At 47.4% G+C, this 19,322-nt stretch overlaps 1 protein-coding gene across 6 annotated transcripts in view; it reads left to right on the forward strand.

Annotated features, from left to right (window-relative positions):
- The window catches only part of GDPD5 (glycerophosphodiester phosphodiesterase domain containing 5), a 99,657-nt gene that overhangs the window by 39,320 nt on the left and 41,015 nt on the right, over positions 1 to 19,322 (forward strand). For all 6 annotated transcript variants that reach the window (XM_058018278.1, XM_058018276.1, XM_058018274.1 and 3 more), the window contains one exon: positions 1,972 to 2,146. In XM_058018278.1, coding sequence (XP_057874261.1) covers positions 2,030 to 2,146 — 117 coding nt within the window. In that variant the 5' untranslated portion in view covers positions 1,972 to 2,029. The remainder of the gene's footprint in view (positions 1 to 1,971; positions 2,147 to 19,322) is intronic.

Raw genomic sequence — 19,322 nt, forward strand, 5'->3', positions numbered from 1 at the left:
TGGATGGAGCTGGCCTGTCTGCCCTCCTGCCTTGCATGAGTAAAGCAGGAGAGATGCTGTCCTTTGGAGAGGAATTAGTGCAGGATTACTTGGAACAGCTACAGCCTTCTAGGCTTTCAGGCTGGGAATAAGGGCTTTGGCTGGGGAGTTGTTAACAGGCTGTGAGTGATTTTTACATCTTGCACAGAGCCCTCAGCATCTCGTACATCCCTCCACACTTGGAATCTTCAGGGCAGAGAGCGAGGTTTGGCCCAAGAGCTTTAAGCAGCATCTCCAGTTTTGCCCATCCCCAGTGCCCCACGGTGACAGGTGTTGTGGGGAGGCAGAGGGGAGGCTCGTTTCCTGGGGATGCTCTGGAAGCTGAAGATGGGCAGGCAGCTTGAGCAGGGACTGATGCTTTATGAGCTTTGTGAGCAGCAGGAGGAGAGGGGGGACGCGGGCACCGGGAGGTGACCCCAACACGAGGCCATGGAGGTGGCACAGCAGCACGGGGGGCCGTGAGCAGCAAACAGCTCTGCCAGGCTGGCTGTGCTGTCCCTCTGTCCTGCCTGTCACCCCAGGGGACGAGCAGGGCCACGTGGGGAGCTGGGCTGGCCACACAGGGACCCGTGGGTCGTGCCCACCTCGTGTCAGTGCCCCGAGCAGCGCAGGGAGCTGTGCTGAAAGCACAAAGCTGCCTCTGTGTCTCAGGAGGGCACGGGGCTCTGGGGACAGCCTGGTGACAGCTCTGGAGCCACAACAGCCTCTGGGATGCTGAGTCCTGATTAAAGTGTCAGGGCAAGGCTGCCCTGGGCTGTCAGCACGGAGTGTGAATGGACACAGACAGACAGGGGCTGGGGGGGGTGAGCTCTCTGTGTCCCTGCTGACATTTCCAGACTCCAGCACTGCCTGCAGCATCCCCTGGTGCAGCAGCTGGAGTGACAAATACAGTCAGCCCTGCTTTTGGAGGCTTCTTTCCGTGGGATGTGTCAAGGAAAAGCTTTTAGGTGGCTGGTTTATCTCCATAAGCCCAGCCGTGCTTTCTTGATCCAGTTGCTGCTCAGCTGTCACAGCTTTGCCCCAGACCTGAGCCCTGGGAATCCCACATGTAAGGAGGCAAAGTGTTTCCCCTGGAGAGGGTGGATTTGCACACCCTGCACACAGCCCTGCCCTCTCAGCAAAGGGGAGCAAGCACTGTGCAGGCTCAGCTGCTGCCAAACCCCTCTGCCAGCCTGTGGTGATGCACACAGCAGCTGTGTGGGGCTGTGGGTGCCCACCTGGGCTGCAGGAAGCTGTGGGAAACGTGTGCTGTGGGACCAAGCACAGCATCCAGCTCTGCATCCTGCGAGTGCTTGAGAGGCTTATAAAGGGAGAGGGCAATACCTGTAGCACACATTTTGTGTATACACACTCTGTATTCCATTTTCTTGGGGCTGTCCAGAAGTTTGGTCCTTGCTGGATCCCTTCCAGCTCAGACAGTCCCTGATTCTGTGATGCTCCTTCTGCATGGAAGTGTTTATTCCTCATCTGGGGCTGTTTTGCAGGCTCCATGGGATGCTGACACTAAACTGCTTTAGCTTGGCTCAGCCTCAGCTCTGTGGAGGTCTCTGAATTGATTTTCAGGTGGTTCTTGCAGCAGCTCTGTCTCTTTACACTTCAGTCATTCATAGGAACCCAATCACCTCATCCTGCAGATCCTCATCCTGCTGTTTTTGTCCTCACGTGGCTTTCCCTGATGTGCACTTTGCTTTTGGTGGTGTGGGAGAAGCTGCAGGAAGAAACCAAACCCGCAAACTAATTAAACTTCTTGGTCTCGTTGAGTAACGAGTGGGAGATGTTGGCAGGGCTGGGAACAGATCTGATTCTCATCCCTGCTCCCAGCAGCCAGAGGACACGGTTAATTATTAAATTGCTTGTTAACGTATTGAAATATCGCCGGGGATTTTAATTTCCTTTTTTTTTGTTGTTGTTGTTCCCTCTGCTTTGCCCCAGGGCGCTCCCAGGAGCTGATGGATTAGCGGCAGCAGGCTCGGGAGGGGCTGGAAGGAGCATGGTCAAGCACCAACCCCTGCAGTACTACGAGCCCCAGCTATGTCTGTCCTGTCTGACCGGGATCTACGGCTGCCGCTGGAAACGGTACCAGCGGTCACATGATGACACCACCAAGGTGAGCAGGGACGGGGCTGCTGCCACCCCGTCCCCCTCCCGATGGCCTGCAGCTCTTGCTTGGGGCGATGGAACATCTGGGGTTTTTCCTTATTTATTGGTTTGGATGTTTGATGGGAGCTGTTGGCCACGGCAGCAGGCCGTCCCCACATGGTCGATGGGCACAGTGAGGTTGGTCGTGGTGCTCCAGGGGACTGAAAGTGCCCAAATCTGTTGATATTGTGCTAAAGGAGAATGCTTTCCTTGTGTTTTTTTTTACTCCTGCTGCTGCTTGCAGCACCTTTAGCTGGATATGTAAGTTCTGTGTTTCTGCAGCTTATCTGTCTTCGTTGTGTGGTTTCAGTGGGCCCAGAAGGGACTTGGGGATCTTGGGAGGTCTTATGATTCTGTTCTTGATGGTGCTATTTGGCCCCAGAAGAGATTTGGAGATCTTAGAGGTCTTTTCCAACCTTTATGATCCTGTTTCTGTGTGTGACAGTGAGTTTGTAGGTAGGGGAAAAGGGTGCCCAGAGCTGCCCCTGGATCCCTGGCAGTGTCCAAAGCCAGGTTGGACAGGGTTTGGAGCACCCTGGGACAATGGAAGGTGTCCCTGCCATGGCAGGGGTGGCGCTGGATGATCTTTAAGGTCCCTTTCAGCCCAAACTCTTCTGGGGTCCAGTGAAAGGCAGCAGAAGGTGAGAGCAAGCTGGGGTGGATGGGAAAGCTGTTGGAGCTGCCTCTTCCCTCCCCTGGATAAATACAGATTGTAGGAGCTCTGCCAGAGGGAATCCAGGCTCAACTTGCACCTCCCCTCTTGTTCTGGGCTGGGAGATGAGGTCTTGTGATTTGTTGATAAGGAAAAGCGTGAAAATATTGCTGTCCAAAGCACCCTGTTACATCAGCTGGGTAAGGATTTTGTTTGACTGTTCTCCTGTACTCCCATGTTGCCTGGGATGGATTTTTAAAGTGTGCTTACAAGCTAAATTCGGGGGTTTTTTTCCTTCTTTAAATCCTGCTTCATCTGCAAGTGCTCCCAGGGGACCCTTTGGTTGCCTTTTGAATGCCTAATTTCGCTCTCCTATCGCTTGGCTCCTCTGTTCTGTTTTTAAGCCTACAACCAGGGATCTTCTTGGCTCTGGAGTGCTTTTCCTCTTGCAAAAGCAGCTGTGAAGGAGCAGACAGGGCTGTGTGGCAGATCCTGTGCCAGAAATGCTCCTGGTTGTGAATTGCAGCCGTTGGTGGTGGTGCAGCTGGGCCAGGAGCAGCTCCCCTGTGATGGGAAAGTCACGCCTGGAGTTTGTGCAGCCTAAAAACAATTTTCCTTTTGCGAAGTAGGAATGTTGGTGCTGTTTTCCCTCTGCTTCCAGCTTGGTCTGGGTGACCACTTCAAGCCAGCAGAACATTGCAGTTCTTAGCTAAAAATTTACAGAAAAATTGCCATGAATTTTTCAGTGAAATCTACCTCTGCTTGCATTACCAAAAAGTATCAGTGGCAACTTTCCAAGCCTGCCAGGAATTTCCATTGGTTTTTGCTAGTGCTGGAAAGGAATTCATTGTGTTTAAAGGTAGCTGATCCAGGCTTTAAAATATGTCCAGTGTGAGCTGGTCTTTGTGAAGTCTTTGTGAGGCCTCTGCTTCCACTTTGGTAAAGGGAGATGGAGAAAGCAGCAGGAGTAGGAGAAGAAAGCCTAAAATGAGCTGCAGGCTGTGTTACCTGCTTTCTTGTTAAAACATCAAACTCCCCAGAATAAAAGGCTTTCATCCAAATTTAGATCATGACCCAGCCTTGCCTCCGTATCTTCAGCTGATGCCTGTGAATGTTTGTTGTCTGAATTGTGCTACACCTCAACAGCCAGAATTTTAATGATTCCTCTCTTTTTCCTTCAAATTTATGTACGTCAAGCTTCCTACTCCACGTTAAGAAATTACATGAAAATGAGAATTTTAATTGGACACCTGAGTTCTAGGGGGTTTTTTGAGAGGCAGCTTGCTGGAATTGTCATTATCCTTTGCTTTTCTCTGACCTTTGAGAATGAAGAGAGGGGTTGGAGGCACACAACCAATATACTCTGATCTCCTTTTAAAATTTTGAACATTTGCAAAATTCCTTTTTTCTATTGTGGGCCCTCAGCTTTAATGGCAAGATCCCCTTTCACTTTTTTTTTTTTTAATGTTTTTTTAAGTGAAAGGCAGATGAAGGAGGAGAAATGGTCTTGCTGAGTTTCAGATCATTAAAATCTCTGTAGCTGGTGTGAGGAAGGAATTGGTGATCTAACCACAGCTTGTTCATCACATATTCAAGCAAGGATATTATGAAGTCAGTGCATGGAAGCATATTTTTATTATTATTGTTTCCAAACCCCTGTTGTTTGTACACAGCAAATATCATCCTGGTGGATGATATTGGGAGAGGGGACAAAGATTTCCTCCCAAAGGAAACAGCAATGATAATTTTTTAATCTATCCAGTAAAAAGAAGCCACTTTTATTGACTGGCTGGGCTGAGCTATCAAACATGGTCTTGCTCTCCAACACAAATCTCCTAATCCTCTTCTTAATTGCAAGTTGTCTGAACTGTGAGGATGTGGGAGGGGGAATATCCAATGAAGCCTCTCCCTGCCTTTGTCTGCTGCTGCTCACGTAGCTGCAGATCTATAAATGATATATCAACCCCTTCCTTCCTATGAGTTGGGCAGTCCCTGTCAGGATTTATGCCCCTCAAGTGAAATGTGTGTGATTCCAGATAGTCCATTTGGTTAAATGCATCACATGACCCCCAGCTGAGGCTTCTGAGGGCTTTTTGGGGTCCTTTTGTGCAGAGATAAGCGAGGAGCTGTGATCCATCAGCATAATGAATTGCAGGGCTGTGTCTGGGCTGTGTGTATTAATTCACTCTCTGGTGAAATGCTCTTGTAATTCCCGCTTGGCCAGAGCTGTGAAATGACCTGAACAGATGATCTAAGCCACGGGCTTTGGAGCTGGGACTTTGTCAGGGCCCATTCCCAAATGGCCAGAGGTCACTGGGCACAGAAATTGCTTGCTTTGCTGCAATCTGCTATTAGAGGATGGCTTCATTTGCCCTTCTCCGTGTGATTTTCTATTTGTGAGGGTTTCAGCCCACGGGCCTGAAGGCACAGGAGCTCTTGAGGCAGAGGGGCTCTCTCAAGGTTGTTTGATTTGAGGCTGGGCACTGAAGCATTGGATGTGAGCAGTGACTCAGAGCTGAGTCCCCATGAATGGATGTGTCCAATCCTGTTGGCTTGATGGGCTAAATGCAGGGAAATCCAGTCATTCCATTAAATATCAGTGTGTTTTTTCCTTATTGTTCCTGAAGGTGCCCCCCTCATTAGAGGGGTCTGGATTAGACGATCTTTAAAAGTCCCTTTCAACCCAAACTATTCTGATTCTATGATTCTGTTTATTCCCCACGACGCTTGGAAATGAAAGGCTGTGTTTAGGGTTTTCCACATCACTTAAAGATCCTGTAAAATTCACCTCTGACCCCTTCACTTTACAGGGAGGCTGTGAGGTGGATGATTGTCAAGGGAAGCTGTGACAGCTGAGCCAGGCAGCAATTGCATTTGCTCTGTGTGGTGCCTTCAGACCAGACCTGGCAGGGTGTTACTGGTTTTAACTGGGAAGAGCACATTTTGGCCTTCATGAAGGAGCAAAACCTCTCTTAGACGGGGCAGGATCCTGTGGAGGACTGGCAAGGAGCAAAGAGCTGCTCCAGCCTCAGGAACTGGGATTAACCTGCCAGGACCTTGCTTCTCTTTGATTTCCACACCCTCCTAGAAAGGCTGGGATGAAGCTGCCTGTTCTGTGTCAAAAATGTTCCCCATTTCAGCAAACTGCTTTGGAGGATGGGAAATCCCAAATCCTGGAAACCCCAAAAAGCCACAGGGTTGGAGCCTAATTTAGTGGTGCCCCCCCAAATATTGTCAGGGGAGGATGTGTGACTGATGCTGAATTTGTGGTGCAGAATGCCAGTGGGGGAGAGTCTGCAAAACCCATTGAGTGTGGGGCCTGGGCTGGGATTATGGGCTCAGACTGGTGATTAACAGGCCCTGGGATTTGTAAAGCTTTGGAGTTGTCAAAGGTTTTTCCTGCAGAGCATCTGCAAAACGTGGCTTTGGCTCTGAACAGCCAGCTCTGCACTGAGCTGCAGCTGGACAAAGGGGGGAGAAAAGGGGGCAAGGAGGGATTTTGGGGCCCTTAGAGCCAGCCACGTGTTTTTACAGGGATTTCTTCCCTGGGTACAGCAATGCTCCTCCACTCTGAGGTGCAGCCATTCTCATAAAATCCTGACTGGTTTGAATGTGCTCCATCAACTCCTGGTCTAACCCATATGGGAAGGCCTTTCCAAACTCTCCCTGTGAGTTCCCTGTACTGGTTTTGACTGGGATACAGTTAATTTTCTGCACAGCAGCTGCTGTGGTGCCAGATTTTGGGCTTGTGAATGAAACAATCTTACACCCATTGCTGGAGATTTTTTACACAGCATCAAGGTACAATATTTTCTGAATTCCCTCCAAGAAGGGGAAAAAATTGAGGTGGTTTTTCTGCTTATTTTCCTAAACAAATGTTTTTTTCTCTCAACTGTGTAGTTGTTGTTATAGTTAGACTTTTACAATTGAATTATATAACTCCCTTTTCCAAAGAGGCAATGGGAACCTGTAATCCTGTTAATAATCCCAGGTTAATTAATTGTGTTGGTCTTTACTTAGACATTTAGTCCTTTCCCATGTGTGGAGCCATGAGTGTGAATTTTGAGGAGTGAAAATGAGAAAAGTGAAATGGCATTGACATCATGGAAGTTTGACTTGTGGGAGTCTCCATGTCAGAAGTTCTCTCTCTGTTCTTGACAGAATAGTGAAAAATTGTGGCCCTTTTCCAGAGGAGCCTTGATTTTCCTCACCCAGAGGGAAGTGAATGTGACCTTGCTGCCCTGGAGCTGGGCTCCAGTGATTCACTTTCCATTTGGGGTTGAATTTGCCACTCTCCTCCTTCACCAACTCTGCTTTTCCAGCCTCTCTCGTGAATTCCTAAGTGTCCTGGAATAGATCCAAGCACTGTTGAGCTGTGGCAGAGCAGAAAATGTTGGAGAGCAACTTTGCAGTGTGTCATTGCTGGGTGGTGGATGCACTGGGAGGGTGCAGGGGCCAATGGAAAAAGCTTCTTATCATCCTTTCTTTTTTTCCTATCCAAGTTGAAGGTGGTTTATTTCTGTCTCTCATAAAAGTAGACTTTGTGGAAGTGCCTCAGGGATGCTTGTGGCTCCAAAATGACCACAAAAATGAGCTAGATGAGAAGGCAACCTGGCCCCAGTGGGCGTAAGTGAATGAAATGGAAGGAATAGGAAGGAGCAGGGTTAGTGTGTGGTGGTGATCCTTGAGAAAGTGTGCTGAGGAAAAGGTGGAAGCTGGGGAAGGAACCAGAGTAGACAGGGTTGGGCAGGGAAGGACTTTAAAGATCACCTAATTCCACCTCCCACCATCCCAGGCTGCTCCAAGCCCTGTCCAACCTGGCCTTGGACATTCCAGGGATCCAGGGGCAGCCACAGCTGCTCTGGGCACCTGTGCCAGGGCCTGCCCACCCTCTCAGCCAGGAATTCCTTCCCAATATCCCATCCATCCCTGCCCTCTGCCAGTGTGAAGCCGTTCTCCTGTGTCCTGTTCCTCCAGGCCCTTGCCAAATGCCCCTCTCTGCAATAATGGGTGAAATCTGTGAGGTGTGGCTTTCCTGGCATTGGTCACAGGGCGTTTCAGCATCTGCCAGGCTGTTGTTTTGGAGAGGACTCTGCTGCCTGTGAGGTCTGGGTGGGGATCCAGAGTGCTGGGGTTCCAGGAATGCTTGTGGTTTCAGGAACTGGGAACCTCTGTGCTGCTGACATGTCTCATTAACAAAATTGATTAGCAAAGCTGAAAACTCTAATGACTCTGCTTTGTTGGCTGTGAAGCTGATCTGTGATTTTTGTTCGCTGTCTTGTGTGTTTCTTTGGGAAAGGAAACTTGGATTTAGGAGTGTTTGGTTGCAGATTTAAGCTTTTTCTCCAGGTTGTTTCCAGAAGAAGTGTGGCCAAGTTCCAGAGTGGGATTTCAAGGGTATAACCAGCCATGGCTAGAGGTTTTAATTGTTTTTTGGTTGCTTCTCTTTGTACTCATCTCAGCCTTGAAAATTATTCTAATTTTTTTGCCTTTGTGCCATGTCTACAGTGAGGTGCTAAAAGCAAAGCTGTTGAACTGATCTGGACCCATAATTCCCTCTTGATGTGCAGTTCTGAGCCTTTATTTGGCTGATGCTTGTTTGCAGATGATGTCAGCAAGCACTTGAGAGTCAATTGACTTGAGTGAAGTCAAATGAGGCCCTTTTGCAGGGAGAATTATGGAACAAAAAAAATGAAACAACTGAGGCTTTGTTTGAAGTGTGCACTTGCAGCCTGTGACTCCTAGAAACTGAATCAATTTCCTGGTGAGCTCTCCTGAAGCTGGCTGTGAAATCAAGGTTGACTTTTGGGTGGCAAAAAGCAGTGGCACTGACCAGCAAGTGGAGTTTGTTGTTCAGATCATGCAGCCTGTGCCAAAGATGGCCCTGGGTCCAAGGAGAGCAGCTCTTATCTCCTTGCCCATCAGTCGGGGGTGTCTGAGGCCGCTGGGCAGGCACCAGGCTCTTGGTTTGAGGGTGATGTGAACAGCAGAAGGTTGGAGACTTTAACGTCCCCCTTATGCCAATTGGTGTCCTTCCTGGACTCAAATTCTCAGCCAAATTCCAGTGGGATCAGATCAGCTGGATGCTTAGCAAAGGGAAAGAGACCCCAATCCTTGTCCCTTTCAGCAGAAACCAACCCTTCTCTTGATTGTAATCAAGAAGAGGCCTCAAAAATGAGGTAATTCCAACCTTTCCCTATCCCAGGTTGCTCCAATCCCCATCCAACCTGGCCTTGGATATTTCCAGGGATCCAGGGGCAGCCACAGCTGCTCTGGGAACCTCACAGGGTGGAATTCCTTCCCATATCCCATCTGATGATGCTTGAGGGGGAGAGATGGGTGGTTTTGGTGTTGATGTGTTGGCTCTTTGCTCCTTTCACCACAAAGCTCTTTCATTCTGGCTCACTGCTGCTCCTTTAGGTTTGACATTTTCTCACGTGACTTTTTGTGGCCTTTCTGGAAAAACAGACCTGGTTCCTGTAATTCAGAGCTTGCTGAGGTGCCATGTCTGGTTTGTCACCGCTCAAACCACCCCGCATCCTGGCAAGGCAGCCCTCTGTGGTGGCTGTGCCTCTTGTCTGGGTCCGTTCCTTCCCCAGCACGCTCAGGTTGTGTCACAAGTGGGGGTGTAGCTGAGCAGTGTCTGGAAAGGATCTCTTATTTCACTGCTTTATTTTCCCCATTGAGGTTGATGCAGATTTGTTCTGTGTGTGTTTGCAGGATTTAGTAGCTCTGTACTCAAGTCTGACCAAATTTTTTTTTGCTGCTGCCATCAGGGATTTCTGCTTCTCCAGCCAGGAGGGAAGGATAAACAGCAAAGTGGAACCTGTGATGGACCAGTGGGCTTGAAATATCAAAGTTTTTGTGTGATGAGCCAGCTCCAGCATTTAAATTTGCTCCCAGGATGGCTGATTGTTTATTTCCTTTCCCCAACACTTCACCCTTGAGATTTAAAAAATAGCAATGAATAAATGAGCCAAGCTTCTGCCTGCTCTCCAGAGGGATGCTGCCTTTGGACACTCAGCTGCTGCTGGGCCTTGTGGCTTCATTTGGTTTCCCTCTGGCACTGCACTGAGCCCATTTAAATCTCTCTTAGGGAAAAATAGGTAAATCCCTTCCATATGTCATGTATTAGAAAAAATACATGATTTCTTTGACTTGCACAAAGCATCTCCTTGTCTGGCAGATCCAGGAACAAGTGCACCCTTGTTTCTGGGAAGACAAGCCCTAACCTCAAGCTGGTAAATCTGCCATGTCCACTGTTTCAGGCAGTCTCTGTTGGAGTCAGCTGTGCCTGTGGAAGCTGGGGAAGACCCTGATTGCAGCAATTTTCCCCCGGAAAGAGAGAGGCACTCCAGTTTTGCCTTGCTCTAATTCTTTCTTTATTTGAGGCCTTCAGGTCACTGGGTTGCCACCAGAGCTGGGGCGGAAGGCCTTTGTGTGGCACTTTGGCCCATTGAGCGGCTTTTGCCAGCAGATGTGTCTCTGCCCTCTGGACCATCCTGGGGATCAATGAGGCTGTGTTGGGATGGGGCAGCGCTTTGTGGAGCAGAATGTGAGCGCTCAGGGCCTGCCAGCTTGGTCAGAGTGGGGGTCATGCTGCCCCACGTGCTGTCTGTGCTGCTCAGGGCTGGCTTTGGGAGCAGGAGGACATCAGCTCTGCCCTGCTCTGGGCTCCCTCCTGCTCCCTCCTGCCCTGTGGCCATCCGGGCTGGAATGCAGAGGGCATTTTGGGCAGGAATTGTTCCCTGGGAGGGTGTGAGGCCCTGGCACAGCTGTGGCTGCCCTGGATCCCTGGCAGTGCCCAAGGCCAGGCTGGACAGGGCTGGGAGCAGCTGGGACAGTGGCAGTGTCCCTGCCCATGGTAGGAGATGGCACTGGATGATCTTAAAGGTCCCTTCCAACCCAGCCCAGTGTGAGATTCTGGAAAATAAGATTCTGGAGAAACATAATACATATCCTAGGAAAGAGGAAGGGAGGATGAAGGGCAAGGAAATGAAACAGTGCAGTGGCTGGATCCAATCTGATCCAAGATTTGTTTGTTCTTGATTTTAATTAACTGATGTCCATCAGCTCCCCTGAAGAGTGGCTGGAGACGCCTTTCCAGTGTAGTAGATAAAACTTGACAAGCATCTTAATTGGAAAAAAAAGATATTTTCTGATGAGATTGCTTTGGCTGGACACATGGGCCTCTTGGAGAGATAAAAAGGAATTGCAGTTATTCCTGAGCACACTCCCTCTGAGAAATGAGAATTGGAGGTGGTCCCAGGGACCTCCTTCCATATATTATATTTTCACATACATTTTCATTTACAGTGTTGTTCAGCTGCTCTGAGTCTTTTGCAGGACTCAGGCAGAGCTTACCTGCTTGGGAGTAGAATCTAATTCAGGATCGTTACCTTTTGGCTGTGTTTTTGCTGGATTTCTGCTGTTGACGCATAAAGGTATTTTTGTTTGTGGATTGTTTTTTATTTTGGAATGAACTGGCCCCAGATAGATAATTAAAAAATTCCTTTTCCTGCTTTCTTTGAGTTGGACAGCTAATGATTGTGGAATGTGGGAATTCATTTGAAAGAAAAGTGTTTCTGAAGTTACAGTTGATTTTCACCACCAGTAGCTGTTGAAAACTGAGATTTCCACTGCTTCAAACTTTATTACTGCTCTTGTGATGGGAGAATTTATGGATGGGGCCAGTCTGCCCTCTGCAAATATATTAAATCAAATGTATTGGGAGGTGGCTTGGTGTGTTGCATAAAAGGAAACTGAGAAAATCAAATAAAAGGAATCTTTCTGCTCAGCCTGGGCTGATAAGACAGCCAAAAATTTAAAGCAACCTCTGCTTTTATTTTGGCATCTTTGTACCAGTTTGACTGGGATGAGCCCACAGGGCTGAACAAAGGAATGGCTGGAAAATTAATTTCCTTGGGATTGAAGACAAATTCTGCTCAAGAGTTGTCTTTCAGTTTCTCAGTGCAGCTGGAGTGAGCCTCTTGTTGTGCTTCAGGGCTTTAATTGTCTTCAGTGGGAATAATTAATTAATTGGTGTGAGTGTGGTATTTACTTTTAGAAGTTTCACATTTGCAATAGTTGTTAATTACAAAGCAATATCTGAAGGAGCTTCAAGAGAGGTGGAGAGGGACTTGGGACAAGGGATGGAGGGACAGCACACAGGGAATGGCTCCCAGTGCCACAGGAAGTAGATGGGATTTGGGGCAGGAATTCTTGGCTGTGAGGGTGAGGGCCCAGATTAGAAATTGGGATTAGAAATTGTGTAAGTAACTGCTGTAGGAGCCAATCCATCACCTGTAAAAAGGTCAGCTGTGCCTTTCCTCTCCCCCCTTCTGGAATGTGGGCAGAGCTGATGCAATGCATTTACTGGGGTTTCCACCCCCCAAGTGCTGCTTTGGGCGTAGGATGATGCTCTTGATTCAACAGCCCACGTGCTGAACTGGCACCATTTCACATCTTGGGTGATGTAAACCCAAATGTTTGCATTTGGTGGTTCCTTTCAAACCAAGTTCCTTATTCGGTTTTCTGGGTGGGTTTGGGATTGGCCATTGTGTGCTGGTTTTTGCGATATTTAGTATAATATTTAGTATAATATTTAGTATTCTTCTGGACTTTTTTTTTTTTTAATTGTACTAAAAGCCCTGAATGATGGATGTGATTAGATGAATTAAACACAGGCTTGCTCTGGCCCTTACCTCACCAACCTTTGGCTTTAAAGGTGTCAATTTAATGTTCCTTCTTCATGTCAGTGAAGTGGCATTTGACACTTTCAGTCCCCTTCCAGTGCATAAAGGAGCTCCAAAAGAGCTGGAGAGGGACTTGGGACAAAGGACAGGACACAGGGAATGGCTCCCACTGCCAGAGGGCAGGGATTTGGGGGATTTTGGGCAGGAATTGTTCCCTGTCAGGGTGGGCAGGCCCTGGCACAGGTGCCCAGAGCAGCTGTGGCTGCCCCTGGATCCCTGGCAGTGCCCAAGGCCAGGTTGGACAGGGCTGGGAGCAGCTGGGACAGTGGGAGGGGTCCCTGCTCATTGCTGGGGAGGTTGGACTGGATGAGCTTTAAAAGGTCCCCTACAACCTCAAACTCTGTTATTCTCACTCCTTTTTCTAGAAAATCCTGCAAAATTCAGGAAAACACTTTTTTTGTGCTCTTGGGTACAGAGCTTTCCTGGGCTGGACTTGTTCCCTCACAGCAGATCTGTGTGAGAGCGTGAAAGCAGCTGGGGAAAAGGGCTGGAGAGGTGACCCAGGCCACACAGAGCTGTCAGGATGGTCTAAGGTATTAAACCAGCTGCCAACCGCTGCTCTACAATTCTATTTTGCAACAGGGTTAAAGTTTAGGGGGTCTTTACCCTCTGTGTCTGGGTGTGATTCGTGACTTCATACACTGCCTGTGCTCCCAAATTGTTTTCCTTATCAATTCCCACTTGTTCTGCAGGCTATCCCTCCAAGGGAGGCAGATGCCTCTGGGGCTGCCTGCAGTGCTGGATGGGCTCACCTGGAGCCAGGTGCTGCCTGGGAATGCTCCTGTCACTCCCAGAGCTGAGGGATGGGGTGGCCTTTGTGCAGCAAAATGCAAATAATGAGTGTAAAGGGTCATTCTGACTGTACCAAACCAGCACCAACAGTGCCACAAATACTCACAAGCACTGCACAGCACATTGCAGCCATAAAAGCTTGGGGCACTAAGGGAACAACGCACAAAATCCCAAGGTTTTGCAAAATTCTGACTTACCAAAATCCTGAATTTATGAAAAGATAAACTTGAAAGAGCCATTGGGGCTCAAACAAAAACTGTTTTAAAAAACCTTGCTGCTGTACAAGTAGAGCCCGTTGCAGGCCATGTTTTAACTATAAAAAACCTAGTTATTTTAAAAAGAGTGTTATAAAGCAGTGAAAATGTAAAATTACCTAATATTTACTGTCAGTGAAAAAAAAAATACATTATACAAACCACTGTCAGTGTGGAGGCTGGAGTGAATTTCTGGGCTTTTTCTGAGCCCCTTTTTGGGTTCATTTCTCTGCTGTGCTTGAGATGCTCTTGGATCTGTTTTATTCTCAAGCCTTGCACCCCTTCTAATCACTGAGGGCTTGCAAAGCACTCCAGGACAGCTTTGGAAATGAAGAGTTGTCTTCTCCTCTTTTCTGACTTATCTCCAAATGGGAATTATCATTTTACCCCTGAGATGCTGCTCTCACCTGTGCTCTGTGAATGGATCCCAGCACCAAGCTGGATATTGCACCCCAGGGACAATCTGGGAAGCATCTGCTGCTGCTGCTGGCACATTAAGTGGTTATGAGCACTAAAACAGCTTTATGAGAAGCCAGCACTCAGCTCCTTATTAGTGCAGTGCCTCTGTGGCTTGAAAACAAATTAAATTTGAGATTTTTCCACACCCGCGACCAACGTTTAAAGCTATTAGAGAGGTAAAAAGCTGAAATGGCTCTAAAGCCTGCATTACAATTTTACCACTGACTGAAGGGTTTTTCAGAGGTGGCAAGAGGGAGTTTTAAAGCTGCTGCTGCTGCTGGGGTTGCCTTCTTTAGAAGCCTCGGTGGATGTGAGGCTTCCAGAATTCCAGGAGGGATTTCTGCCAGCCCAGGTGCTGAGATGGGGATGACAGAGCCTTTGGAGCCTCCGGGGTGTCTGAGGGCACAAAAACCCACAGGAGGAAAGGAAACTCTCCAGTTTCTCCATTTCTGCATTGCTTCCACCAGCATAGGCCTGTTGACAGCTAATCTTGCCCTGGGTGAACTTTTTTCTGCCTTTTCTTGGCAGTGAAATGATTCATGTCGCTTTGTGGCTTTTATTTAATTGGTGCCTCTTTCCCTCCCTTTTTAACCTGTTCTGGTTTTCTTCCTCTTTCTGTGATCTCCTTTCTTCTATTTGCTTGAAAGGAGAGAAATAGCCCAAAATCCCTCTCCTCAGACTGCTCAAAGGCTTTAAATTCAGATATTTCAGAGCTGGCTGAGGACAAGGAGTTCCTGTCCTCTTGCTCCTGATGATGCTGATTTAAAGACAGCACCAGGCTAAGAAAGAGATTTTGTTTTGCCCTGCTTTGAGATCGATAAAGAAAAGATCTGGGTGAATTTCATGGTGCTTCTCAGAATCAGGTAGTGTTCCTTCTGCTATTCATGTTTTTATATATTTTTTTCTCCTGTATTTGCTTTCTCAGGACTGACTTTCTCAGTGGCTGCTGGGTGGGAACTCCTGGTGGAGAACAGAAAGTGAAAATTTCAGATATCATTGTTTCCTCTGGCCGTGTTTTGTCCTCTTTGTTGGAGCAAGTTAAAGCTTGAGGAATCCCTTCAGAATCAGGAAATGCATTAAATGCCACCCAGTTACCTCTGGAAAGTCATTTCCCAGGTGGAAATTTGATATTTTCTGAATTATGGTGCCTTTTTTATGGAGATCTTGATCTTGGCAGGCCCCACCTTCTACAAACACCTCCAAGATCACAAGGAAAGGAGTTAGTAAGGGGAGAAAAAACAAATATGTGGACGTACTTTGGGGAAAATCATTCAGTTCATGCACTGCCCGATTTTTGGACTCTTGCCTCACTTGTAGGGTTGGGATAAAATACTTTTTGCTTTTTGCACTGGTGGAAAAGAGGCTTTGAGCTTAATAATTCATGTAAGGACATCTTGAGCTTTGTTTAAACACTTTTGTCTGTCATCACAGCACTGGCTTCAAATAGGATTAGGGTTTGTTTTCCTTGGCTTCCCCAAATTGTGCTTAAGGAGGACTTCAGCTCTGTTATTAAGCCATGTTTACTGTGTAGGGACACTGACACTGGTGAGGAAAGCTTGTGAAATAAATCATGTGCTCCCTGTGTGTTTGGCTGCTGCTTTCTATTTGTTAGGACTTCCTACAGTGGATTTGCTTTCATATAATTTGGTGGGAGGGGGGTGATTTAAATATGAATTTGATTATTTCCAGTGGTAGGAAAGGAGCCCTGTGTAGCTGTGTGCTGTCACTGCTGCCTGCAAAATTGCAGCTATTTATCCTCCTCGGGGTCCTGTTGCAGTCAAATTCCAGATGTCAGAGTTTGCTGGGGTTTAAAAATGATTTTAATTTTCTCAGAGGTCTGGAGAGGGTGTCAGGATTGATTTGCTGCCTGTGAACAGAGGCTTTGGTTTTGTGGCCTCTGAGCATGAAAGACAAACTCAGGGTCACTGTTTTATCTCTTCTGATGCTTTGTGAATATGGAAAACCAACTTGTCCTGATCAGTCTCCTCTTGGAAAAGCTGCTTTTCCTGTAGGAACAATGAGAAGGTTGGTGGGGAAAATGGGATGAGTTGGGTTATCCTGATGGAATTGCGTTTGTCTGTATCAAGTAATGGCATCAACCTGAGCAGGAAATATTTTTGTTTTCAGGGCTCACAAAGAGTATTGTGCCTTTTAGAGCCAGAGAGATGGCTGTGAACCCCTGAAAAATTCCAGGTTTTCCCTGCTTCTGAACTGCAGGATAGGGGCAAAAATAAAATAGGGATGCTTAGGTGTTGTGTGAAGTTGTTGATTGTAATGATTCCTCTGTAAAAGCTTTTGGGAGTGACTTTTAGGGAAAATCCCAGTGTTTCCCTGGCCTCACTGTGTGTCCAGGCATGTTCAATCCAGTTGTTTCCTGTCACTTTTAGGCTGCTCCCTGAGCTTTGGTGGGGATTGACTGATTCCTGTGCCCTTCCTGTGACTTTCCCTCAGGAGCATCTGGTGATGGTTCACTTTTGGAAAGGCTGAGGTGTTTTATTTGAATATGTTACACAAAAAAAAAAAAAAAAAAAAACAACACTGAGGAGTGCAAAACTGTGCTAAAAGAACAGGTAGCTGAGGTGGTGGAGGTTGGAGCAGCTGAATTCCTGGTAGGGAATGGAAAAGTGGAGAGCTGTGGACTAAACAAGCCCTGACCTGTGGATGCTGGTCCTGGTGCTCTCAGCCAGCAGAGAAAGATAATTTGGTTTAAAAAGATGCTGTTGGAGGGAAGATTCCCAAACTGCAGGATTCTTTAAAAAATTTAATCTTAAATCTTAAAAGTTATAGCCCAGCCTCAATGTAAAGAGGAATAAAAGAAGGGAGGTGCAGTGTGTCACTATTTATGGTGTTATGGTAATTCTGCTTCCAAAGCAGATCTTTCATTTGTGCCCTGCTTGAGTTGTTGACTCTAATTTATAACCCAATAAACCTATAGATTGTTGCTCAAAGCAGGCCAGGGATATTACATCAGGCCAGATCTAATAATTTAGGAGCAGTTTATTAAGCTTTATAGCATCTAAGGTGCAATTGCTTTAATGGGCTGGCTTATCCCATGTTTGTTCCAGGGTGTTTCCTGAATCCACGGCTGCAGCCTGGTCTGGTTGCTCCTGATGGGGGAATTGTGCTGTCCAGTGGTGATAGGAGTTGTTTTCCACCCCCTCTGCCCCATGGCAGGGCTTTGGAGCTGGATTTTCCAACCCAAACAATTCTGTCATTCTGAGTCTATGACTGGTGTTTGTTGAGTTTTGGTTTGTGGGGTTTTTATGTTTCTGTGTGGTGGCTTTATCATTTTGTTTAGGAATTTTTTTTTTGTCTGTTTGGTTGTTTTTAGAAGCTTTTTTCTGTGTGTGCCACAGGCCATGGTTTTGACAAGGTACTTTTGATAAGGTTTATTTGCTTCTTTTAAATACCTGCCAGCAGGAAACAGAGTTCAGCCTTCTCTGAGCTTCTGTTTGATTCTGTCAGATTTATTTTCTATTCCTGCCCGACCTCAGGCAGCTGCCACGTCTGTCTGGTGGTTTCCCACATGCATCAGCCCTGGGAGCTCGGCATGTTAATAACTCACTTTTGCACTCAGCATGGAGCACAGCAAGAAGAAAAAGACTTGGCCACAGAAATCAATCTTCCAGCTCCTCTGAAGTCCCCATTTTCTGCTGGAGACCTTCTGATGCAGGGGGAGAAAACTTCAGGCTGTTCATGGGCAGAGCCCAAACTTCTGGACAAGATTCTCCAGGCAAAACCCCCAGAGGGCCACCAGGTCCCCCCTGAGCCTCCTTTTCTCCAGGCTGAGCCCCTGCCCAGCTCCCTCAGCAGCTCCTGGGGCTCTGTTCCCTTCCCTGGACACACTCCAAAATGTGATTTTAAATACTTTTAAATTTTTTTATGGATCATATAAGTGACCTCAAGCTCAATCTGCTGCTGTAAATGGTCCAGATCTGTTCTCTTGGCCAAACAGGATGGTTTTGTGCCTGCTTCTGGCAACCGTTCTCCTGCTGGGAATGCCAACATCCATCTGCACTTCTCCCTGTGGTTTCCTAATTTGAGGTTGGGGGGGAGCATATTCCACCTTTTTCCTGTCTCTTGCCTCCTGCAAGCTCAGCTGTAAATCAGGTTGGCTTGTGGCCACAGCCTGCTGCCAGGAGATTTATTGAGGTTTATTAAGGTTTTTTAGGGTTTTTTTCACTCTGGCATAGTGCAGTCATTGCTTTAGGGAGGATGTTTTGGAGGGGTGGGCCTAGGCTGGAGAAAATCAGTTCTGATGTTGTTGCTTTGATGGTAAGAAAGCTTTGCTCATCAAATATTTGTGTGGTGGAAAAAAGTAATGTCAGGCCTCCCTGGTTTTGTCCTCTCCATGCTTTGTGTTGCTCCCAGAGCTGCTGGCCACAGCTGGGAGATGCTTTGGAAAATGTGATGAGACAGGTAAGGGCCAAATCAGCCCTGTGTGGGTATTAAATACAGCAAGACCATGTCAAAGCCCACATCCCTCAGGGAGAATGCTCCTGCTTGGCTTCAGAGCTGCTGCTTTTCCTTTCTCCTGGCTCTCCTGAGAGCTGCAGCCTGTCTGGTGCTGGAGCAAACCCAAGGCAAGGTTCCTCTGGAGCCTGTGGGCTGAAGCAGCAGATGCAGCTCCTACCCCTGAGCTTCCTGGGCTGCCTTTGGAGAGGAAGGAACAGAGAGTCCTTCTGCATCTCTGTGGAATATTCCTGATATTCTCTCTGCAGATCTGGAGCAGGAATAACCAGGCTGCTGAAGAGGCTGCAAAAAATAGGAAATGTGGCTTAGCACGTGCTATATTTAGAAATTCCATCAGTCCTGCTGAAATGGGAGCTGTGGATAATTCAGATATTTCCTGTGGCAAAGGATTGGGTTTTTTGGGGTGGGTGTCCTGCAAGGCAGACAGTTGACACCCTCAAGTGGGTTTGTAAATGAGATTTTACTTTTCCTGTGCTTTGTGTAGGCAATGCTGGCTGTATTCTCATTTTGAAAAATAAACAGGTGTCTTATACCAAATGTGCCTTGATATAATTAGTCATAATTAAGAGCCAGGACTGCTTTAGCTGCTGATTGAAAAACTGGGTATTTTTCTCACCAGCTGCTTCTCACTGAAGCAGTTTTGATGCTCTGAGATGCATGGAAAAAACCCAGCCCAGCCAAAGGCAGAACAAGTTCAAGGCCATTCCTCCCCAAAGTTCCCTTTCTCAGTGGCTCAAACCCCTGCTTAGGGATTGTGAT

Source organism: Melospiza georgiana, chromosome 2 (assembly GCF_028018845.1).
Source record: "Melospiza georgiana isolate bMelGeo1 chromosome 2, bMelGeo1.pri, whole genome shotgun sequence".
NCBI classification, from domain to species: Eukaryota; Metazoa; Chordata; class Aves; order Passeriformes; family Passerellidae; genus Melospiza; species Melospiza georgiana.